A 20,592-nucleotide genomic window follows, 5' to 3' on the forward strand; every position below is an offset into this window, starting at 1 on the left:
ACTCCCAGTTTCCTGCATACCCACTCCATAGTCTCATTTAAATCCCCAATCACCCTCCAGTCAGTATCCCTCCTACACAGTATTCCACTAATAACAATCTCCGCTTTCTTAAACTTCACCCGTGCTGCATTTACCAGATCCCACACATCTCCAACTATGTTGGTACTTATATCAGCTTGCCTTACGTTGTTGGTACCAACGTGAAACACTACCACCTTCTCCTTCCCCTCCTCCCTCTCTTCTACTTTCCCCAACATCTGCCTCAACCTAATTCCTGGATAACATTCTACCCTGGTTCCTTTTCCTCCACACACTTTCCCCACGTGTCTAACGATGGAATCCCCCATGACCAGAGCCTCAACCCTCCCCACCTCATCTGATCCCCTCCCCTCCTGGTCAGCCCTATCTTCTCTCACTGCTGCAGAAGCTACTTCCTCCTCCCTTTTCTCCTTCCCATGACCCTGTTCCACCTGTCTTTTCCTATCCTCTACTCTACATTTCCCTTTCCTACCTTTTCCCTTCCTCCTACTTCCACGCATCTCAGCAACAGTTCCCTGTCCCTCATCTTCCGTCTGTTGTTCTATCTGGAGTGACTCGTACCGATTTCGCACAGACACCTGTCCTGAATTCTGATCCTGAATAGAGCCCTTAGCCTGCAATCTCCTTCCCCTTAGAACATTAGACCACCTGTCTTCTACAACTCCTCCCTTTCCTTCCCCTCCCTCTTGTACACCTACTGTAACCTGTACATTGTTTGAGGGAGTCCTATCTTCCTTCCTGTCTTCTGTGAGAATCCTAATTATCTCCCTCAAACTTTCCAACTCCTCCCTCATACCCCTCAATGCCTCACCACACCCACAATAAGTACACTCGCGCTCCTTAGCCGTTCTTTACGGGGGAAAAAAATTAAATTAAAAAATAAAATAACTTATTTGCAAAAAATAAATGAAAAGCAACAGATAGGGAATCTGCCACCTGGGCGACTGCCCTAAATGCAGATCAGTATTGATTGTTGTTGTTATTGTATCGTTAGACACCTACTATGGGATGAGAAGGTCCCTCAAAGAACAAAAATGGCCCTGTACAAGTCATATTTCATTCCCATCCTTACATATTCTCTGGAAACCTGCACAGTAACATCAAAGGATTGCAGTAGGATTCAAGCCTGTGAAATGAAATTTCTTAAAACTAACCTCCAAAAGACAAGACTTGATCACGTGATAAATGATGAGATCTGATCTAACCTAGGTCTAAATGAATTGACGGAGAAAAGACTTCATCTAGACTTAAATGGTTTTGGCATGTTATACAAATGAATAGCACAAGGTTACCATGTGCTTATTTGGAAAAGAGAATAACAGGTAGAAGACCACCTGGAAGACCAAGAAGAAGATGGATGAACCAACTGAGGGAAGACGTGGAGAGAAGAGGATGGAATTGGGAATCTGTCATGGACATTGAATAGGCAACTTTGGAAGATGCTCGTTTTTAAACACCCTACCAGGCTCGCTGGAAGGGCAACCGATGATAATATAATGAAGAGCATGGGAGAGTTTGTATTTTTCTAAGTCAGGAATTGAATGTAAAGAAAGGAAGGATCTTGAAGTGCATAATTCTGAACTAGAATTTGAACTAACTTCAGTGGAATTTAAGCTTCCCTATGGTAAAAGGGTAATTCTGTTTAACTGTGTACCATTCACCGGATGCTGATGTGGAGATTTTCTTAGGAAAATTAGATGATGTCCTTCATAACATTTTTGGTAGGAACAACAGCACAGAAGTAATACTTTGTGGTGATTTTAACATAGAATTCACTGAAGAAAACCTTCCTTCAACATCACAACTACTGCATGTTCTTCAAAGCTGTAATCTAAAACACTTAGTTTTTACATCCACCCAGGTAACTTCCACCTCAGCTACAACGATAGACAATATTTGTATTAATTTCCATTGTTCTAAAATGCAAGCGTCCAATATAAATTTTGGATTATTAGATCATCATGCTCAAATTTTGCAACTAGAAATTGAGAATGTTAACAAACATTCAACCAAAATGAAGCAACTACAATTAACTTATTTTTTCTCTACAGCTGCATGTGGCAGTTTCATTGAAACTCTTGAACTTCAGACCTGGGCTCCAGTAACATTTGGTCACAGCATTGACCAAAAGTATAGAACCTTTTAATTATTTTTTAAAAGCAATTTGAATTACATTTTCGAAAAACTTGCAGTAATTAATGAAACTTCAAAAAAGCCATGGATCACGAAGGGTATACGGATTTCAAGTCAAAAATGTAAATTACTAAGTAGATTAGCACAGCAGAGTTGTGACCTGGATTTTTGTTAAGTATGTTAAAAACTACAAATCAGTCTATCGAAGAGTTCTTAGGGCTGCCATTAAAAATAATAAGGGAATACATATGAATGGCCATCATCATTTGGCTAATTATATAAATGATTTCTTTCTATCCCTATCATACAAACTTGAAAATGCAAATAAATCATATCTATTACCAGAACTCCCAACCTTTGTGCAAAACTCTACGCAATTAAACCCAGTAACAGAAATGGAAGTTCGTAAAATCATAGGCTACAGTCTTTGAAGAATAAAACTTCCACAGGTGTAGATGAAATTCCCACAAAACTCATTAAAAAATGTGCTCCCTATCTGGTACAATCTTTAACTTATCTCATCAATGAATCATTTTCTAGTAGTCAGTTTCCTCATCTCTTAAAAATAGCTTAAGTTATCCCAGTCTTTAAAGTGGAAACTTACATTATTTACATAACTACAGACCAATATCAATATTTACTGTTATTTCAATAGTATTTGAATGTTCTATGAAAGATTGGCTAACAAAATTTTTAATCAAATATAACTTGTTAAATAATGCACAACACAGGTTCAGAGCTGGCAGAAGTACTTTGTATGCTTTATTATATTTTACACAGTTGGTTGTAAATGCTCCTGATAATGACAAAAGTGTGATAGGACTATTCTTGACCTTTCAAAGGCATTTGATACTGTTGATCATGAAAGAAATATTGTTGCACAAATTATATCAAAGTGGGGTTAGAAGAATTGTTAACGAATGGTTTAGATCGTACCTAGATAAACAGTCCCAGTTTGTTGAAATTACACATTGTAACAATAAAGGGCATAATGAAACATGTCACTCTCAGATGAAAAACATAGACCTAGGTATGCCGCAGGGTAGTATATAGGGGCCTGTTCTTTTCTTGATCTATGTGAATGATCTTCCTCATAATAATCAAATAGAAACTGCAGTTCTGTATGCTGATGATACAAACATAATTATTAATAATCCTGATCCTATGTCTAGAGAAACTGCAGCAAATGCAGTCCTGTCTAGGTTAGAATCATGGTTCAGGAAAAACAAATTAACATTAAACCTGAAAAGGATCCATTACATGGAATTCAAGGCATCTAACTACCATGACAAAACTGCAAAAAAGTAGAACTTTATATTAAATGCAAATGCAATTGAAAATACGTTGACCACAAAATTATTAGGTGTCCATATAGAAGAAAATTTAAGATGGGATTGTCATATTAAAAAAATAGTCTCTGAGTTCTGTTTGTTTTGCCTTAAGGATTTTGTCTAACAGTTGTAGTGAAGACTATGTTAAAATAGCATAGTTTGGATATTTCCATACAGTCATCACTTATGCTATTGGTCTATGGGGCTGCTACAAATAAAATCTTGATGTTATTTTTTTAAATACAGAAACGAGCTATCAGAATTATATCGAGACGTAAGAGGTTAGATCATTGCACGCCATTATATAAGAGACTAAGTATACTCCCAGTACCAAGCATATACATCATGCAATGCATTCTACACGTGAAAAAAAAAAGTTGATCACTTCAGAAAGAATTTTGACAATTACAATTACCAGATGCCGAGTAGCTGCTTCTATATTACAGAAGAATATGTGATAAAGTGCTGGTAATGATGCTATTAGGTACTTATTAACTTGTAAATGTTCTTAATATCCAGTATATAGCCTTAAAAATATGTTAATTTCACATTGATTATGTGTGTATTGTTAACACCACACTATATATTTTTATTTTGTCTTGTAAATATTGATTATTAATATTATTTATTATTTTGAAAATGAGGATGTGCTGTCCTAACATTGTGGTATTTAGTGTTCTTGTTTTTTCCTTTTTCTTCATTTTCGAAATGTTCATTATTGTGCACATATTATTGTTAGTATTAATAAATCACTTGACAACTCCTATACTGTTGGCATATTTCAAAATATGTACTTGTAAAGTCTATGGAAGCTAAATGAATGAATGAATGAATGAATGAATGAATGAATGAATGAATGAATGAATGAATGAATAAGCTGTCTTCTAGTGATTCTACTGCTTCTACTGCATCCCTTCACTTACAGAATGGCTTTGTCACCAAACATCCTACATTCTGATGAGCACCTCAAACAGGGTTGCCACATTTTTAAAGAATAAAAAATGAAGATTTTTCGTTAACATATTTTTGAATAACTCATACCTTCATCATTTTTATTAAATGCTATTTTCGATCAAAACTCACACACATTTATGTCTTAAACCCTATTGCTTCATAATACATTGGTATTTTGAAACTACTTTATGTAGCAATCTTCTGTCAATCTTTAGCAGGTTAAAAAAAAACTCTTTGCAGGGCATGCCAAAATTTATTACAATTTGAAGCTTTGATTTTATGAGTTCAGGTGAATACCTGTTCTGAATATCAATCAACTGGGCGAGTTAGCCGTGCTGTTAGAGTCGCACAGCTGTGAGCTTGCAGCCGGGAGATAGTGGGTTCGAACCCCATTGTTGGCAGCCCTGAAGATGGTTTTCCATAGTTTCTCATTTTCACACCAGGCAAATGCTGGGGCTGTATCTTAATTAAGACCATGACCACTTCCTTCCCATTCCTAGGCCTTCCCTCTCCCATCGTTGCCATAAGACCTATCTGTGTCGGTGCGATGTAAAGCAAATAGCGAACAGCAATCCACTTGATACTTTCAGGAGATTTCAGGAAATTAACAAAATCACTGGTACTTTTAGATGCTAATATGTTTTTCACTAATATATATGCCTTTGTCTTGCCACAAGGAAGTTCTACAGCTGTTTCTGAATCTGCAAATATGCACGACATCAATTTACTGTCACAATCCAAACTTGCATAATTGAGGCAATAATAACAAAGATAATTATCAAAAGAATGTGTATTTTTGTTATATTAAGAAGAAGAATTGTTATGGGTCCTACTCTGAGCCACCACCAAATATTTTAAAAAAAAGGAAGAAAGTGCTGTAGGGAATAAAAGGCTAAATTAACAGTTAAAAATGTAAGAATAAGGGAAAAACATACAACCTGGCAACCCTAACCTTGACCCACACCACACTTACAAAAGAGTATGCAAATAGCAGCAATAAGCAATATATTGCGCTTTAGAATATGTTAGCCACCCCCACCTGTCCAACCAGTGATGTTAAAAAGTAAGTCTTTTAGACCCATAAAGGCATATACGGAACTTGTATGATCTATCAGACTTATGATAGGGCTTCAACATTTCGTATCTAACATGTCTCTAAATGTTTACACATTTTGTTTTCTTACCTCATCCTCGATTCCGTATGAGGAAATGGATCTAAGGAGTAAATGTAAATACAGTACAATATGCAATAATATGAACAAATAGAGTGTTTCACGTCACAATTCTGCAATTGATTTTTTATAAAGTAGGGTGACCGAAAATTTCTGTGAGTGGGGCATCGAGACCCCTAAAGACCTGGTTTGCGAAGAACTGCAGGAATATTTTCCTACCACAACACATGTTATTTCACTTTTAGGTTCCAAATTGGCATCACCAGAACTAGTCTGTAGAAGTACAGAACTGCATTATTCATACATGTTGTGGCTTGAAAGAACTAAATGTTTGCATACCTCTTCATTTTCAAAACTACTGTATAATTAAATTAATAAGTAAAACTTACAATTTTAAATAAAAATACAAATTTCAAAACAATTTTTCACATCACTAGATATCATAAACTTCACAACAGAAAGAATGCTTGTTTACTGAGGTTTACTGCAACTATTAAAAGTCATCTCCGTACAGGCCATGAAGGCCCTTGGAGGGTTGGAAGGTAAAGGCTTCCATTATCCGTGACCTCGGCACTTGATGGGGTAGAGTGGTCAGATCTACACCCGGTTGCCTTTGCCCCCAGGAATTAACCTGGTACTGATTTTTGGTGTAGGCTGAATGAACCTCAAGGCCATGTGCACCTCCGGAAGTGGGAATCTTGTTTCTTAAATTTTATGACTTCCTGGCGGGGATGACGGGGTGGGTAACTACTAAGGGAACAAGTTATTCTTTTCACAGCTGTTTCATTGTTGTCTCAGAACTATGAGAGGAAGTCGATATGCAACAATGCCATAGTTCTCTTTTATTGCACTGTTTGTTCCAACTTATCAAACCTGCATGTCTGGAGCGAGCGATGTACACTCAACCACACAAATTGGCTGGCAAAGAAATAATTATAATTTTATACATTTTTGATATGCAAGGACATTTGTGAAATGTGGATAGCCAGTGGCTAAAGAGATGATACTTTCCTATCACCTGCACAACAAACATGTACATCCTAATTTCAAACAAGATGATTTTGAAAGAAAGTCATTTTCTGTACCAGCCAATTTTTGTGTGGTTGCATGTACATTGTACAAAAAGAATTTCATCCACCATCACTTCCATCATAGAAAATAAACGGCTATTGTACAAATACGCCAAAATGACATACTCGTATTATTTAGTAGCAAAAAGTGCAATAATAGCAAGCAGAGTGGTTACGTCTGTTAAGGCCTTATGGCTATGGAGCCAAGCTGTGCATTCACGAGATGAGTAGGTTTGAAACCCAACATTGGCTGTCCTGAGGACAGTTTTGGGTGGTTTCCCCATTCTCACTTCCAGGCAAATGCTGGGATAGTTCCTATTCATAGGCCACAGAAGATTCCTTCCACCGCCTCACCCAATTTCATCCTCATTAGCTCCTCAACTGAGGTTTGTGTCAGGAAGGGCATCCGGCTGTAAAACATGCCATATAATTTCATCTCACCTCATCCTTGATCCCGTATGAGGAAATGGATCTAAGGAGAAAATGTAAATACGGTACAACTTGAATAATATGTACAAATAGAGTGTTTCATGTCACAATACTGCAATTGATTTTTTTATAAAGTAGGGTGACAGAAAATTTCTCGGAGGGGGGCATCCAGATTCCTAAAGACCTGCCTTAAGGTGGTGGTGGTGGTGATTTTTGTTTTAAGAGGAAGTACAACGAGGTAATCATCCTCTCTGAACAAATAAGTGGAAAAGAAATTTAACATATAAAACAAAATTATTTATTCAACAAGGGAATTTGGAAATGCAGTACAAAATAAAACAAAACATAATTATAAAACTAGGCCGATAGGATTACTAATGTATCAAAAGGGAACGTACGTTCCCTGAGTAACAGTACACTTGTAATTTACATACCTTTGATAAGTCCACTGTCACACATAAAGCGGATGACGAGATCAGCAGTAGTCGCGTCATCGGCTAGTATGCGTTCGAGTGTTTCCTGCAGGCCGAGGCTCCGTCTTAGGCCAGAGAGATCGGCGCACTCTGTGAGGATGTGGGCCACGGTGAATTCGGCACCACAAGAACACACTGGGGGGTCTTCCCTCTTTAGGAGATAAGAGTGCGTGGATCGTAAATGACCTATCCTCAGCCTGCACAGTACTATGGCCTCTCTCCGTGAAGGTCGGAAAGAGGACCGCCACACGGTAGTTGTCTTCTTAATTGCTCTCAGGTTGTTGGGAGTTCGGATATCTAGCCACTCCGATTCCCAGAACGCCAAGATGGTTCGACGTAGCTGAGAACAAATATCCTTAGCAGGTACATTGACGGGTCTTGGAGGTAAAAGTGCAGCTTCCTTTGCTGCTTCATCCGCAAGTTCGTTTCCCGCAATCCCAACGTGGCTTGGAAGCCACGCGAAAGTAATTCTGGTGCTTGCATCACTTAACCTGGCTAGAAGGTCATGTATCTGCTGCACCAGTGGGTGTTGCGGGAAACAGGTTTCAATAGACTGCAGAGAGCTTAACGAATCGGTACACAACAGAAAGTGGCTTCCTTCGTCACGCAGTGCAAACTGCAGAGCCTCTAAGATGGCGTAAAGCTCTGCAGTATACACGCTACATACTTTAGGGAGCGAGATCTTCGTACTCATATCATCAATGACAAAAGAGCAACCAACATTATCTCCGATTTTAGAACCATCCGTGAAGATAAGTCTCGCGGCCGGATATTGGTGAACAAAGTCCTGGAAATACCTCCGATGAACGGAGGAATCCGTGTTCACCTTGGGTCCACGGAACAGATCTAGACGTATATCCGGTCGCGGAACCAACCACGGAGGTACCTCGCTATGAGTTCGTTCAAGACAACCACCGATATCAATATTCAAATCATGACACAAGCTATCAATCCGAAACCCAACCGGCCGTGTGGCATCCGGCCGGTCTTGGCACCGCTGGTGGTATTGGGTGCGATAGATGCATTGATAGCTTGGATGTAGCGGCATTTCACGAATTTTGGCAGCGTACGTTAGGAGTAACTGCTGCCTCCTTATCCGTAAAGGTGGAACTCCCGCTTCAGCGAGCAGGCTGGGAATGGGGCTAGTACGGAAAGCACCCGTTGCCAGCCTTACTCCATTATGGTGAATACTGTCTAAAAGGCTCAGCGTAGATTTTGATGCTGAGCCATAAGCCGCACTTCCATAGTCAATTCGGGAGAGGACCGTCGCCGTGTAAAATCGTAGCAGTACCGCACGGTCAGCCCCCCACGAAGTGCCGCTGAGAAACTTAAGCATGTTAAGTCTCTTCATGCAGGCAACCTTTAACTGACGGATGTGGGGCTGCCACGTAAGTCTCTTATCAAAATGGAGACCCAGAAATTTGCAGGTGTCAACCACTGGTAAGACACTGTTTTGCAAGCGGAGCTCTGGTTCGGGATGCACAGGCCGACGTCGACAGAAGTGTACAACTGAGGTTTTCGCTGCTGAAAATCGAAAACCATGTCGCAGGGCCCATCTATCGACTCGGTTAATAGCTTGCTGTAGCTGTCTCTCTGCAAACGCCACCCTTCCGGAGCTGTAATGTAGAGCTAAGTCGTCTACATACAGCGATGGAACGACTGCGGGCCCAGCAACGGCAACTATGCCGTTGATGGCGATTGCGAACAGCGTGACACTCAGTACCGATCCCTGAGGTACTCCATTTTCCTGAACGTAATATTGAGAAAATGCATTCCCTACTCGGACTCGAAAGAGACGGAGGGACATAAAGTTCTCAATAAACGTTGGCAAATTTCCCCTAAATCCCCACTGGTGTAGAGTGGAGAGAATCCCATATCGCCAGGTAGTATCGTAAGCTTTTTCCAGGTCAAAAAACACGGCGACTAGGTGTTCCTTCCGGAGAAAGGCCTCCTGAATGGCGCTCTCCAGTCTGACCAGATGATCAGTGGCAGACCGATGAGAGAGAAAACCACACTGGTAGTTAGACAAGAGGCCTTCCCTTTCCATGGCCCACACAAGACGCCGGTTAACCATCCTTTCAAATAGCTTACAGAGACCATTTGTAAGGCATATTGGCCTATAACTATCCAGAAGTTTTGGATCTTTACCTGGCTTGGGAATTGGTATTACAATTCCCTCACGCCATTGAGATGGAAACACTCCCTCACTCCATATTCTGTTGAATAGGGTGAGGATATCCTTGAGACATCTGTCACTCAAATGCTTAAGCATTTGATTATGGATTTTGTCCGGTCCAGGAGCCGTATCTCTGCATAGCGCAAGTGCACTTCGCAACTCCCACTCCGTGAAGGTCACGTTGTAGGGATGCGAAGCACTGGAGGCAAAAGAGAGATGGTGGGCCTCTGCTTCGCGCTTAATTGGAGAAATGCAGGGTCGTATCTCCTAGAGCTGGACGTATCTGCGAAATGTGACGCGATGTGGTCTGCAATGACTGAAGGAATCGTAACTATATCCCCATTAATGGAGATTCCGGGTACTGAGGGCACATTCTGTACTCCGACAATACGGCGGAGTTTTGTCCACACTTGTGATGACGGAGTATGTGCCGTGATGGATGACACATACTTTTCCCACGTAGCTTTCTTACTTTCTCGAATCAAAAAACGGGCCTTCGCGCGCAGACGCTTAAATGCGATATGATTGGCCATCGTAGGATTCCGACGATAATGCTTAAAAGCCCGTCGGCGATCACGTATGGCTGCTGCAATTTCGTCCGTCCACCATGGGACCTGTTTCTGGCGACGAATACTGGACGAGGAAGGAATTGTTTCCTCTGCAGCAGCCAAAATTCCAGTAGTAATGGATGAGACGTGGTCGTCAACAGACTCCAGCATATCATCAGTCATCACTGTGCGTTTTGTAAATTCTGGCCAATTTGCCCGCCGAAGTAACCAGCGCTTGGGTACTTCGGACTGTCTTTGATTCAAGAGAGACAGAATTATCGGGAAGTGGCCACTATCACAGAGGTCGTCGTGAACTTGCCACCGTAGCAGGGGAACTAGTGCACGGCTACACAAAGTGACATCCAGGTGTGAGAATGTGCCATGCGTGCTACTGAAATGTGTCGGTTCCCCTGTATTGAGCACACAAAGATCAAATAGGTTGATCATTCGCTCGAGCTTCCTCCCCCTAGAACAGGAAGACGGAGAACCCCATAGTGTGTTACGGGCGTTCACATCCCCCAGCATGAGGAAAGGAGGAGGCAACTGAGCGATCAAATCTTGTAGTGCATTCATATCAAGGTTATAATCCGGTGGAAAGTACACGTTGCAAACCGTTGTTATTACTGGCAACGGACTGCGAACTGCAACTGCATCTAGCTGAGTACAGAGCGGTACTTCTTCGCTGAAGATGTCGGAGTGAACTAGGGTACAAATGCCCCCAGTTGCCGTGCCATCCACAGCTACTCTGTCTTTGGAATAAAGACGATATCCTCTCATAGTCGTGTCGTGTCCAGGTCTCAAACGAGATTCCTGTAGATAGACTATGGAGGCCGCATAGACGGATATCAGTTGACGTAACTCAGCTAGGCGACAGTGGTAACTACTGCAGTTCCACTGCAATAGTGCCATTGTGTAGATTGGTAGTCGAAATTAGGACAATTGCTTGCCCTTCTTTTTGTCAACTACCTGCCATTCTCCGCCGTTGTTGTTAGTATTGTCGTCACCATCCACGACAATGAGTGGTTCAGTCTCCATTGTCTCCTCAGAAGAAGGAGGCGCGGTGACTGGACCCTCCGCGGACGGTGATCTCATTGATCGGGGACAGTGGGCCTTTTTCCTGGGAGAACTAGGTTCTCTAGAAAGAGATCGAACAAGAGGACGTCGGGGCCTCTCGCCCTTACCCACCATTTCCGAACACTTCGGAGGAGGACTGGCAGATGACTTGCCAGGCTTTTTTGGAGATCCTGGGATCCCCAGTCTCGTTGGAGAAGGTTTCTTCTCCAAACGTGTAGGGGAGCATTTAGGCTTCCCTTTCTCCTCCTTTTTCGGGCCAGTTGAAGGATGGCTGGAAGGTGATTTTCCAGCCTTTGTTGGGGAAGTCTTTTCCCCCACCCTTGTGGGGGAGGACTTCCCAGCCGAATGTGTCTGGGAAGAATTTTTCCCGGACGTCTTCGGCAATGACGTACTTGCTATCTGTTTAACCTGTGGTTTGATGTTTACTTGCTGATTACTGGATGTTTGCAGAGTTGATGGTGGGACAGAGGGTACAAAACTTACGGGATTTATGCGTACACTAGAAGCCTTCTCTGCAAAGGAGACGGAGAATTCCGGAGGAGCCATTGATTTATACTTCTTCCGTGCCTCTGGATAAGAAAGTTTATCCAGAGTCTTAATCTCCTGGATCTTTTTCTCCTTTTTAAATGTAGGGCATTCCTTGGATCGAGGGGCGTGCTCGCCAGTGCAATTAACACACACTGGTGGTGGTGTGCAGTCCGCACCGGCATGCGCCGCTTTTCCACATGCCCCGCATATTTCTGATCCCTGGCAGCGTGGTGAGGTGTGGCCAAAACGCTGGCAGTTGTAGCACCTCATAGGAGAAGGAAAATATGGTCGAACAGTGAGTGTATACAAGGATACCTTAATATGTTCGGGCAGTTTCTCGAGATCGAATGTTAAGATGAAAGCCCCCGTGTCGTAGAGGTTATCACCGACACGCCTCTTAAGACGTTTAACGTCGGATACACCTCTACGAGCAAGGCTCCGGATAAGGTCATCATCGGAGGCCTTAATCAAGTCCCTATGAAAGATAACTCCTTTGCAGGAGTTAAGGGACTTGTGGCTCTCAATCTTAACTGGCACTGATCCAAACATTGTGGCTTCCAATAACTTTTTACTCTGTACGAACGTACTGGTCTTAATGAGTACGCTACCATCCCGCAATTTCCTCATTTCATCTACTTCACCAACAAGACCTTCCACAGCATTGCTTATCAGGAACGGGTTCTCTTGAAGAAAGCTCTGTCCATCGACTCTGGTCGCAACCAGAAATCGTGGCAGACGCTCTTCAGAATCTTCCTTATTCCACAGGTCAACACGATTGAAACGTTTACGTTTCCTAACTGAACAATTAAAGGGCGCAGTTTTAAGGCCTGCAGCCTTCGAAGAAGAATCAAAACCAAACTCAAAAACCATCCATGTCCCACGAGTACCCGGGATATAAAAGGTCGACCTTCGGCAGAGCCCTGACGTACCGAAGGCAAGGCTATATACTCCAGAGGGCGCCCGGTATCTGGAGGTGGGTCGCTAGGAACTACTCTCCCAGTAGCCATGCATCACCTCGCCACGACCCGAAACTTGTGATTGGGGTGGGCCGCTAAGAACTGCTCTCCCAGTAGCCATGCATCACCTCGCCACGAACCGAAACTTGCGATTGGGGGAGGATAAAACCTCCATACTAACCTATTTTACCTATTCTAATTTTTCTTATCGTTTATTCTACCCGAGGCAGAGAGGCTGGCTAGAGAGGAAGAGGAATGAAATTTAAGAAGGTGAGGACAGAAGGGTAGAAATAGTTATGAAATTTAAAGAGCACAGACACCTCTCAAGCAACTCGGGGGACACCTTGTTAGTCTGGCCCTACACCGAAGCCTATCCAGCATGGGTAACCCTGAGCTGGCACAGCCCTCGGGATCAACAAGCACACAAGCCCCCACACCGATTTCAAGGTCATGGTGTCCCTAGAGGGGGGGACCTGCCTTAAATATGTCCTTACACATGGATATACAATAGAATTTCATAATGGCAGTTCATTAGTATCACATTCAAGAATAGTTTATCTTCATAGTGATTCATGTGATCAGGAGATAATAATACATTATTTTTGATTGAGCAAGTTGGCCATGTGGTTAGGGTCACGTAGCTATAAGCTTGTATTCGGGAGATGGCGGGTTCAAATTCCACCATAAGTGGCCCTGAAGATGGTTTTCCGTGGTTTCCCATCTTCACACCAGACAAATTCTGGGGCTATATTTTAATTCCCAGTCCTAGCCTTTTCCCATTCTAGCATTGCTGAAAACCTTCAGTGTTTTAGTGAAAAATTAAACCATATATATATATATATATATATATATATATATATATATATATATACATTTAGAATTGTAATAACGGACATACCTCTAATTTATTAACACTGACCACAGTAGCACGACAGCCACTTAACTGTGCACTCAACACCAAAAACTGGCCTTCTAGAACCAATTTAGTAAAGTCACATGAAGTTCCTGAACAATCATCTTGATACCGAACAATTAGATTACCACTGGTGGCAAGTGGCAGGAACCGGATGAAGATTAGTATCAGTCGAGCAGGTCGGCCCGAGGAAGAATATAACAGGGAACCATCTCCAGGAAATACTGCCACTTGATGTGTTTTCACTGAAAAAATGACAAACAAGGCTTATCAATAATTTGCAAGTCTTACAGATCTCCTTTAGGTACACAAACCAAAACACTCAGCTTTACATAAAACAGCTTACTACATGACATATTCTTAAACATATATGTGAGAAAATATTCATATTGATTTTAGCAGCAAGTCTGGATAATTGACAGAATCAAGAATCTCATTAAAATCTCATTACCACATCGGTAAGAAAAGACAGATAAAAGAATTATAAAATTTTAAATATATTTAATATTACTGTGACATTTAAAACATAGATCTGCTACATATCTGTTACGTACAGTATTTACATAGCATTCCCTAAATGAATGTATGCTTTCTGCATCAACAATATATTGACACTCAACATAAACTGGTTATAGTTTTTTCTGGCATTCAAAATCTAGTGAGAGTTCAATACATATTCTTTGTTTCATATTTATTTAATCAGTATCTTAACTTTTAAAAGTCTATGGGTCTTATTTCTGATGCATGGAGAAAAAGCACATTGATGCCTTTCTATAAAAATAATGGGGATATTCATAAATGTGGATATTTTAGAGAGGTGAAGTTAACTTCTCATACACTTACAATCTGGAAACACATCATTAACCAGTTTAGGTTTACTCCAAGTATGGACACTACAGATGCTACTCACGTCATCAGAATAATGATGGAGAAGATTAAGGAGAACAAGAAAGACCTACATTTAGTATTCATAGATCTCAGAAAGGCATTCAACCAGATTCCCAGAAATCTTACATGGCAAGCTCTAGGAGCACAACACATCCCAGAATACTACCTGAAGACCATTGTAGATATGTACACTGACCCCTGCACCTGTAAACAAAGTTCAGCACAGTTGCAAGCAATCATCCACATTTTCCATATCAATGTTATATACTGTTAAAAGAAGTAAAAAACACAAACAGTTCCACCTGATCAATACTGTTTATTTGCTTAAGGCAAATTAAAAACTGTAGAACATGTTTCGTCTACTTTGCAGACATCTTCAGCTACATATGTTTAGGCATGTTACGTAATTAACAAGGAGACATTCCTGTTATCTTAATGTTAAAACACACATGAAAAACATTTTTAAAATGTTAAAGTCGAATGAAGACTGACCATACGCCATGTATCTTCAGTACCCTACCACATCGACCAGTGATCGGCCAGCTGATGCAATAATAGATGGAGCAATATTAAAACAAGACAACACAGTCGGTACTCTCAGATGATAATACAATAGATGCACATGTTATGCACAGAATAAATACAGCTTGGAATAAATGGCACAGTCTTAACGGGATGCTATGCGATAAAAGACTGACCATAAGAACCAAGGGTAAGGTATACAAAACTGCTGTGCGGCCAGTTATGCTATAAGGCAGTGAATGCTGGCAGTCCACACTGCTGAGATGTGCATGCTGTGCTGGTCATGAGGAACCTCACTGAAAACCAAGCAAGGAATAAATACTGTATGTGCAGAGAAGATTAAAGGTTACACCCATCACCTATTCTCTTGCTCCTTCTTCTGATGCTAACCTTTCTTTGTGTTTATCCCATTATGTGTTCCTATTCATGTTTGCTTCTATATATGACACAATTATCAGCTCTGTAGAGTGTCTTCTTTGGGCTGTACAGAAGTGAATTCGTTTAGCACTCATTCAGTGAAGCTCGCTCTGACATGCTCGTGTTTACGGAGAACAGTAGAGTTCTACCTAGAAGTTTCTTTTTCTTCCAGTAGATGACTCAAGTGTCCTCATTTGTCGATACTGTACAACCCTCCCTTTGTGTTCCTTTACTCATTGTTTACAAGCCATTTTTGATGCTTCTCAAACTGAGTGAAATAGCAAGTGACGGTGGTTGTGTAGCACTGGAAGAGTAAATAGTAATCTGGACAGGAACAACGACTGAGTTTCCCTTCTATCGTCCATCAGTTCCAATATTTGACATATGTACGAGTGTAAATAAAAACAGTGAGGAAAATGTTATGCCTTTTGTAAATAATTTTTCAATAATGATTCCTTTAATATGCACTAACATAGAACTCAGCAGTCAAGCAGGCAGCTTTCTAAAAATGACTGGACCCCTGCAGTGGCCAGCTGCTCAGGCAGCCGGTAGTGAAAGTGTTAATATGATGTTGATTAATATACCGCCACCATATGTGAACCATTAATAACAGTATTCCAATCATGTCTTTAGTACTACATAATGAACTTACCCAGAGAAAGTACAAAAATTATCACAATTCCTCTTTGCCTTCAAGAAGGATTTAACATTTGTGACAAGTCCCCAGAGATATCAAAAGAAAATGATTGGTCTATTATAAAAGAGTTTAAGAAGGAGGCACTGGTTAGAAAGAAATAGGAATGGTCATAAGAGTAAGGAGAGATTTAAGAAACTTCCAGGAAGTTGAATTTAGCAAAAAAGGACAGTTATGAATAACATGATGGCAAGCATTATTGGGAGTAAGCAGTGCTGGGAAAAGTACAAAATAATAGTAACTAGGCTCAATTACAGTTATCTAACAAAAAATTTTTTACTCAATTACAAATTCAACTTAAAAAGTAATCAGTAAATTTACAAGTACAATTATTTCACAGAACGTGAGTCTTTAGAGAATCACTGACATATTTTTTGACATGGGGATAGTGTGATACCAAAGTTTGAAAGCAAAAATACATTACTCCATTTTATTTTCTTTAGCATAGAGACATTAAGTGACTACCATCACTAGGTGAAACTAATCAGACTTTCAAAATGATTGCTCCCAAGCAAAATTTGCATGTCACTTTTGTGTTTTCATTATTTTCTGCAATAAATAATTTGCTAGCATTCCATTTCGTTGAAATTGAAGACGCTGTAACAACCTCGCCCCCCATCACACAAACAAATGGGGTCCTCCAGGGTGATCCAATAAGCCCAATCTTATTCAATATCGCCACAGCAGATGTAATGAAGATAATACAGAACTCTCCAGTCATGCTATACGCCTATGCTGATGACATGATACTAGGCTCTAGAAATAGGGAGGTCCTCCAGGAAGCAATGGACAAGTTACAGATCTGGGGTGACGAAAATGACCTGCAGTTAAATAAAGACAAAACTGTTTACATGACATTTTGAAAAGGAGGAAGAGTTGCGGCACAAGATACAATTACGTTTTCAGGACAGACCTTGAAAAGAGTAGGTAATTTCCGATACTTCGGCATCACTCTTCAATCTAATGGTACCTCTTACAGAATACACATAAGAGAAAGAATGGCAGCAGCCATACGAGGGATCTACGACATAGAAAACCCCACCATGATCTCGCTAGAAACAGCAATGCTTCTCTTCCGCAGCAAAATTCTCCCTGCTCTCACCTATGGTATTCATCTCATTTGGGACCACCTTACTATGACCGACTTAGAAACCCTAGAAAGAGTAAAAGCCAGATTCCTGAAAAGAATACTGGGGATAGCAAAAATAGTGCCGTCAAAACTAGCGTATATGCTTGCAAAAGAACACTTTTTCATGGAAGATATGAAGTACATCCTACAGCTACCATCTACACCACAAGCAGAAGAAGTCCTTAGGAAAAGAAAAGAAAAACAAGAAGAAATATGGCCGGAATTTTTCACAACAGAAGCCATGCTACACCGAAGATGGAGTGGACCAAACCACGTGAGTAAGTTCCTTAGTTTCTGGTTTTCGCTCACCCATCTCCTGTCTATCATAGCATCTGTTGCATAGAAGTCTAAGGGTTTTTAATTTTTTTTAATTTTGTGTAACTATTTCTAGCCGAGTGCAGCCCTTGTAAGGCAGACCCTCTGATGAGGGTGAGCGGCATCTGCCATATGTGAGGGAACTGCGTGTTATTGTGGTGGAGGATAGTGTAATGTGTGGTGTGTGAGTTGCAGGGATGTTGGGGACAGCACAAACACCCAGGCCCTGGGCCACTGGAATTAATCAATGAAGGTTAAAATCCCCGACCCTGCCGGGAATCGAACCTGAGACCCTCTGAACCGAAGGCCAGTACGCTGACCATTCAGCCAACGAGTCGGACAAGTCTAGGGGTATTTCTCGTCGTTTCTTCTCTCTAATCTCAATAAGTGTCTTCGCTGGCTTGGTGTATGGCAGGAATAACTGGAGTCGTAGGTCCTCTATATAGAATGTCTCTTTTGCTAGTTCATAAACAAGTCTGGATGGGGCCGTTTTTGCTGCTCCTAATGCTCTTTTTAAATATCGGGTTTTCACTTTCTCTATGGTCTTTAAGTCTGTCAGCGATAATTTATCCCATATTACTTCCAGACTGTATGTTAGGACTGGGCTTATTTTCGCGTGGAAAAGAGTTATGGCTGTTTGTAGTGATAGGGAGGAAATATTCTTTATGCTATAGATTCCTCTGATCGTGGCAGTTGCTCTTTCTTTTACGTGTTTCCTGAATGAGTTGCATGTTGTCTGCAGGGTAATGCCAAGGTATTTGGATGAGTTTACTAGCTCTATTTCTTCCCATCCAGTGTCATTCTATCTGTGGCTGCAGCTTTTCCTCCTTTTCTGAATACCATGTATACCGTCTTGTTCTGGTTAATTTTGAGTTTGTTTTCCTTCACCCAAGTATGTACGTTGTTCAGCATTTCCTGTAGTTCGACCTTGTTTGGTGAGCTTATGACCATGTCATCTGCATATAAGTACAGTGAGACCAAGGTGGTTTTCCCTAATATTTTCGTGATGTCTGCCGTGGCAATATTGAAAAAGATAGGGCCCTTCGGGTCTCCCTGTATTACTCCATTTGTTTGTACTATTTCTCTTGATGTTGAAACTCCATCCTTGATTTCTATTTTGTTGTAGGCCAGAATGTTGTTAATCGTTTCTGTGATGACATGTTTTTCTCCCATCATGTTTTCTAACTTTTGTAGCAGCTTCGTCCTGCTTAGTAAGTCGAAGGCTTTGGTGTAGTCAATGAAGATAGTATGATGTTTACCTTTGGGGTGTCTTAGTGTTTCATGGATATCATTTAGCAGGTTGTTTATGGCATGAAATGTCGACCTTCCTTCTCTGAATCCGAACTGCTGGTCGGGAATTAGTGAGTCTACCAATGCAGTGAGTCTTCTGGTGAGTAATTTGGAGTATACTTTGAATATATTACTTTCTAAGGCTATTCCTCTATATGAATTTGGATAGTTTTCTTCTCCTTTCCCCTTATATAGGACCTTGATTGTTGATTTTCTCCAGTCATCTGGTATTTCAGCAAGTGCCATACATTTATTAAAGAGATCAGTCCATATGTCTATTAGTTTTTCCACTGAGTCTTTCAGCATTACATTGTATATTCTGTCGGGTCCAGCTGCCTTATTGTTTTTTGTAGAGTTTATTCCAGTTTTCACCTCTGTTTTAGTGAATGGGGTGGTATTTTCCTCATTACAGGGTGGTTTGATATCATGTGATAAGTTCAAGTTTGACATGTTTAATATCCAGGAGAAATGACTTTCCCAGGCGTCCATAGGAACTTCTCCAGGGGTTCTGTTGGATTTTCTTTTAAGTGCTATGTAAGGGTTCTTGCATGCTTCTTCAGCTTCCAGTAGTACCCGTTTTTCTACCCACTCTGCCTTCTTGTCCTTCAGGAGTAGTTTGTAGGCTTTCCTTTCTCTCGCGTATTCTTCTAGTCGCTCTCTGTTATTACTGAGTCTTGCCTGTTGGAGAGCAGCTAGTGACCGTTTTCACTGCTGGTAACACTCAGCATCAAACCATGGTTTCGCTTTTCTTGGTTTAATTGGGATCATTGCTGCTGTTATAGCGCTGTGAATGGTAGACATTGCAAGGTTGATATTATTTTCTTGTAAGTGTCTTTTTGTGTCTCTGAAGGCTTGCAAGTTGTTGGTTAGTGTGTGTATGTTCAGTTTTCGTGAGGTTGTTTGCATTTTCGTGTTTGATGTAGCATTGTTGTTTCTTAGCAGTAGAAGTTTAGTATGGATAGCGATGTGCTTAGTCAATGGCGTGTTGGATGTTTGCCATAGGCCTTGCTGACTTTTGATGGCGATGTCCTCTCCTCGGTAGAAAACTAGATCTATCGTGCTTGTGCCATTATAGGCGACGTAGATTTTTTCGTGTGGCTTATTAATAAGGCAGAATCCTTCTTCTCGTACGATGTTTAGCATCACAGTTGTTTTGTAGTTGGGTTTGTCCAGTCTGCAGTTGAAGTCCCCTGCTAGTATTACGTTTCTATCTGAACTAACTTGCGCTATTGCCTCTGACAGTTGTTCTGCTGTATCATCTATGGATGTGCCATTTGCAATGTACATCCCGATTATGGATAGGTTTGTAGCTTTTACAATCACTTTGTTTTCTTCCTTCAATACTTCTTTGATTGATCCTAGGGTTGGTTTAAACATGATGGAGACACCCCGTTCTGGTCTGCCTCTGGGCTTATGTTTTGCGTATGAGTGTGCCATATAGTATCCTGGAATGACAAGTGGTTCTGTCAGGAATGTTTCTGTGGCTATTATTATTTCTTTTCCTACCCATATATCTTCTGGTGCTCTATTGATTGTATTTT

General features: G+C 41.0%; 1 protein-coding gene across 1 annotated transcript in view; it reads right to left on the bottom strand.

Moving 5' to 3' along the window:
- The window catches only part of LOC136857018 (uncharacterized), a 164,203-nt gene that overhangs the window by 71,006 nt on the left and 72,605 nt on the right, over positions 1 to 20,592 (bottom strand). The window contains exon 9 of the mRNA XM_068224959.1: positions 13,782 to 14,041. Coding sequence (XP_068081060.1) covers positions 13,782 to 14,041 — 260 coding nt within the window. The remainder of the gene's footprint in view (positions 1 to 13,781; positions 14,042 to 20,592) is intronic.

Source organism: Anabrus simplex, chromosome 1 (genome assembly GCF_040414725.1).
Source record: "Anabrus simplex isolate iqAnaSimp1 chromosome 1, ASM4041472v1, whole genome shotgun sequence".
In the NCBI taxonomy this organism is placed as follows: domain Eukaryota; kingdom Metazoa; phylum Arthropoda; class Insecta; order Orthoptera; family Tettigoniidae; genus Anabrus; species Anabrus simplex.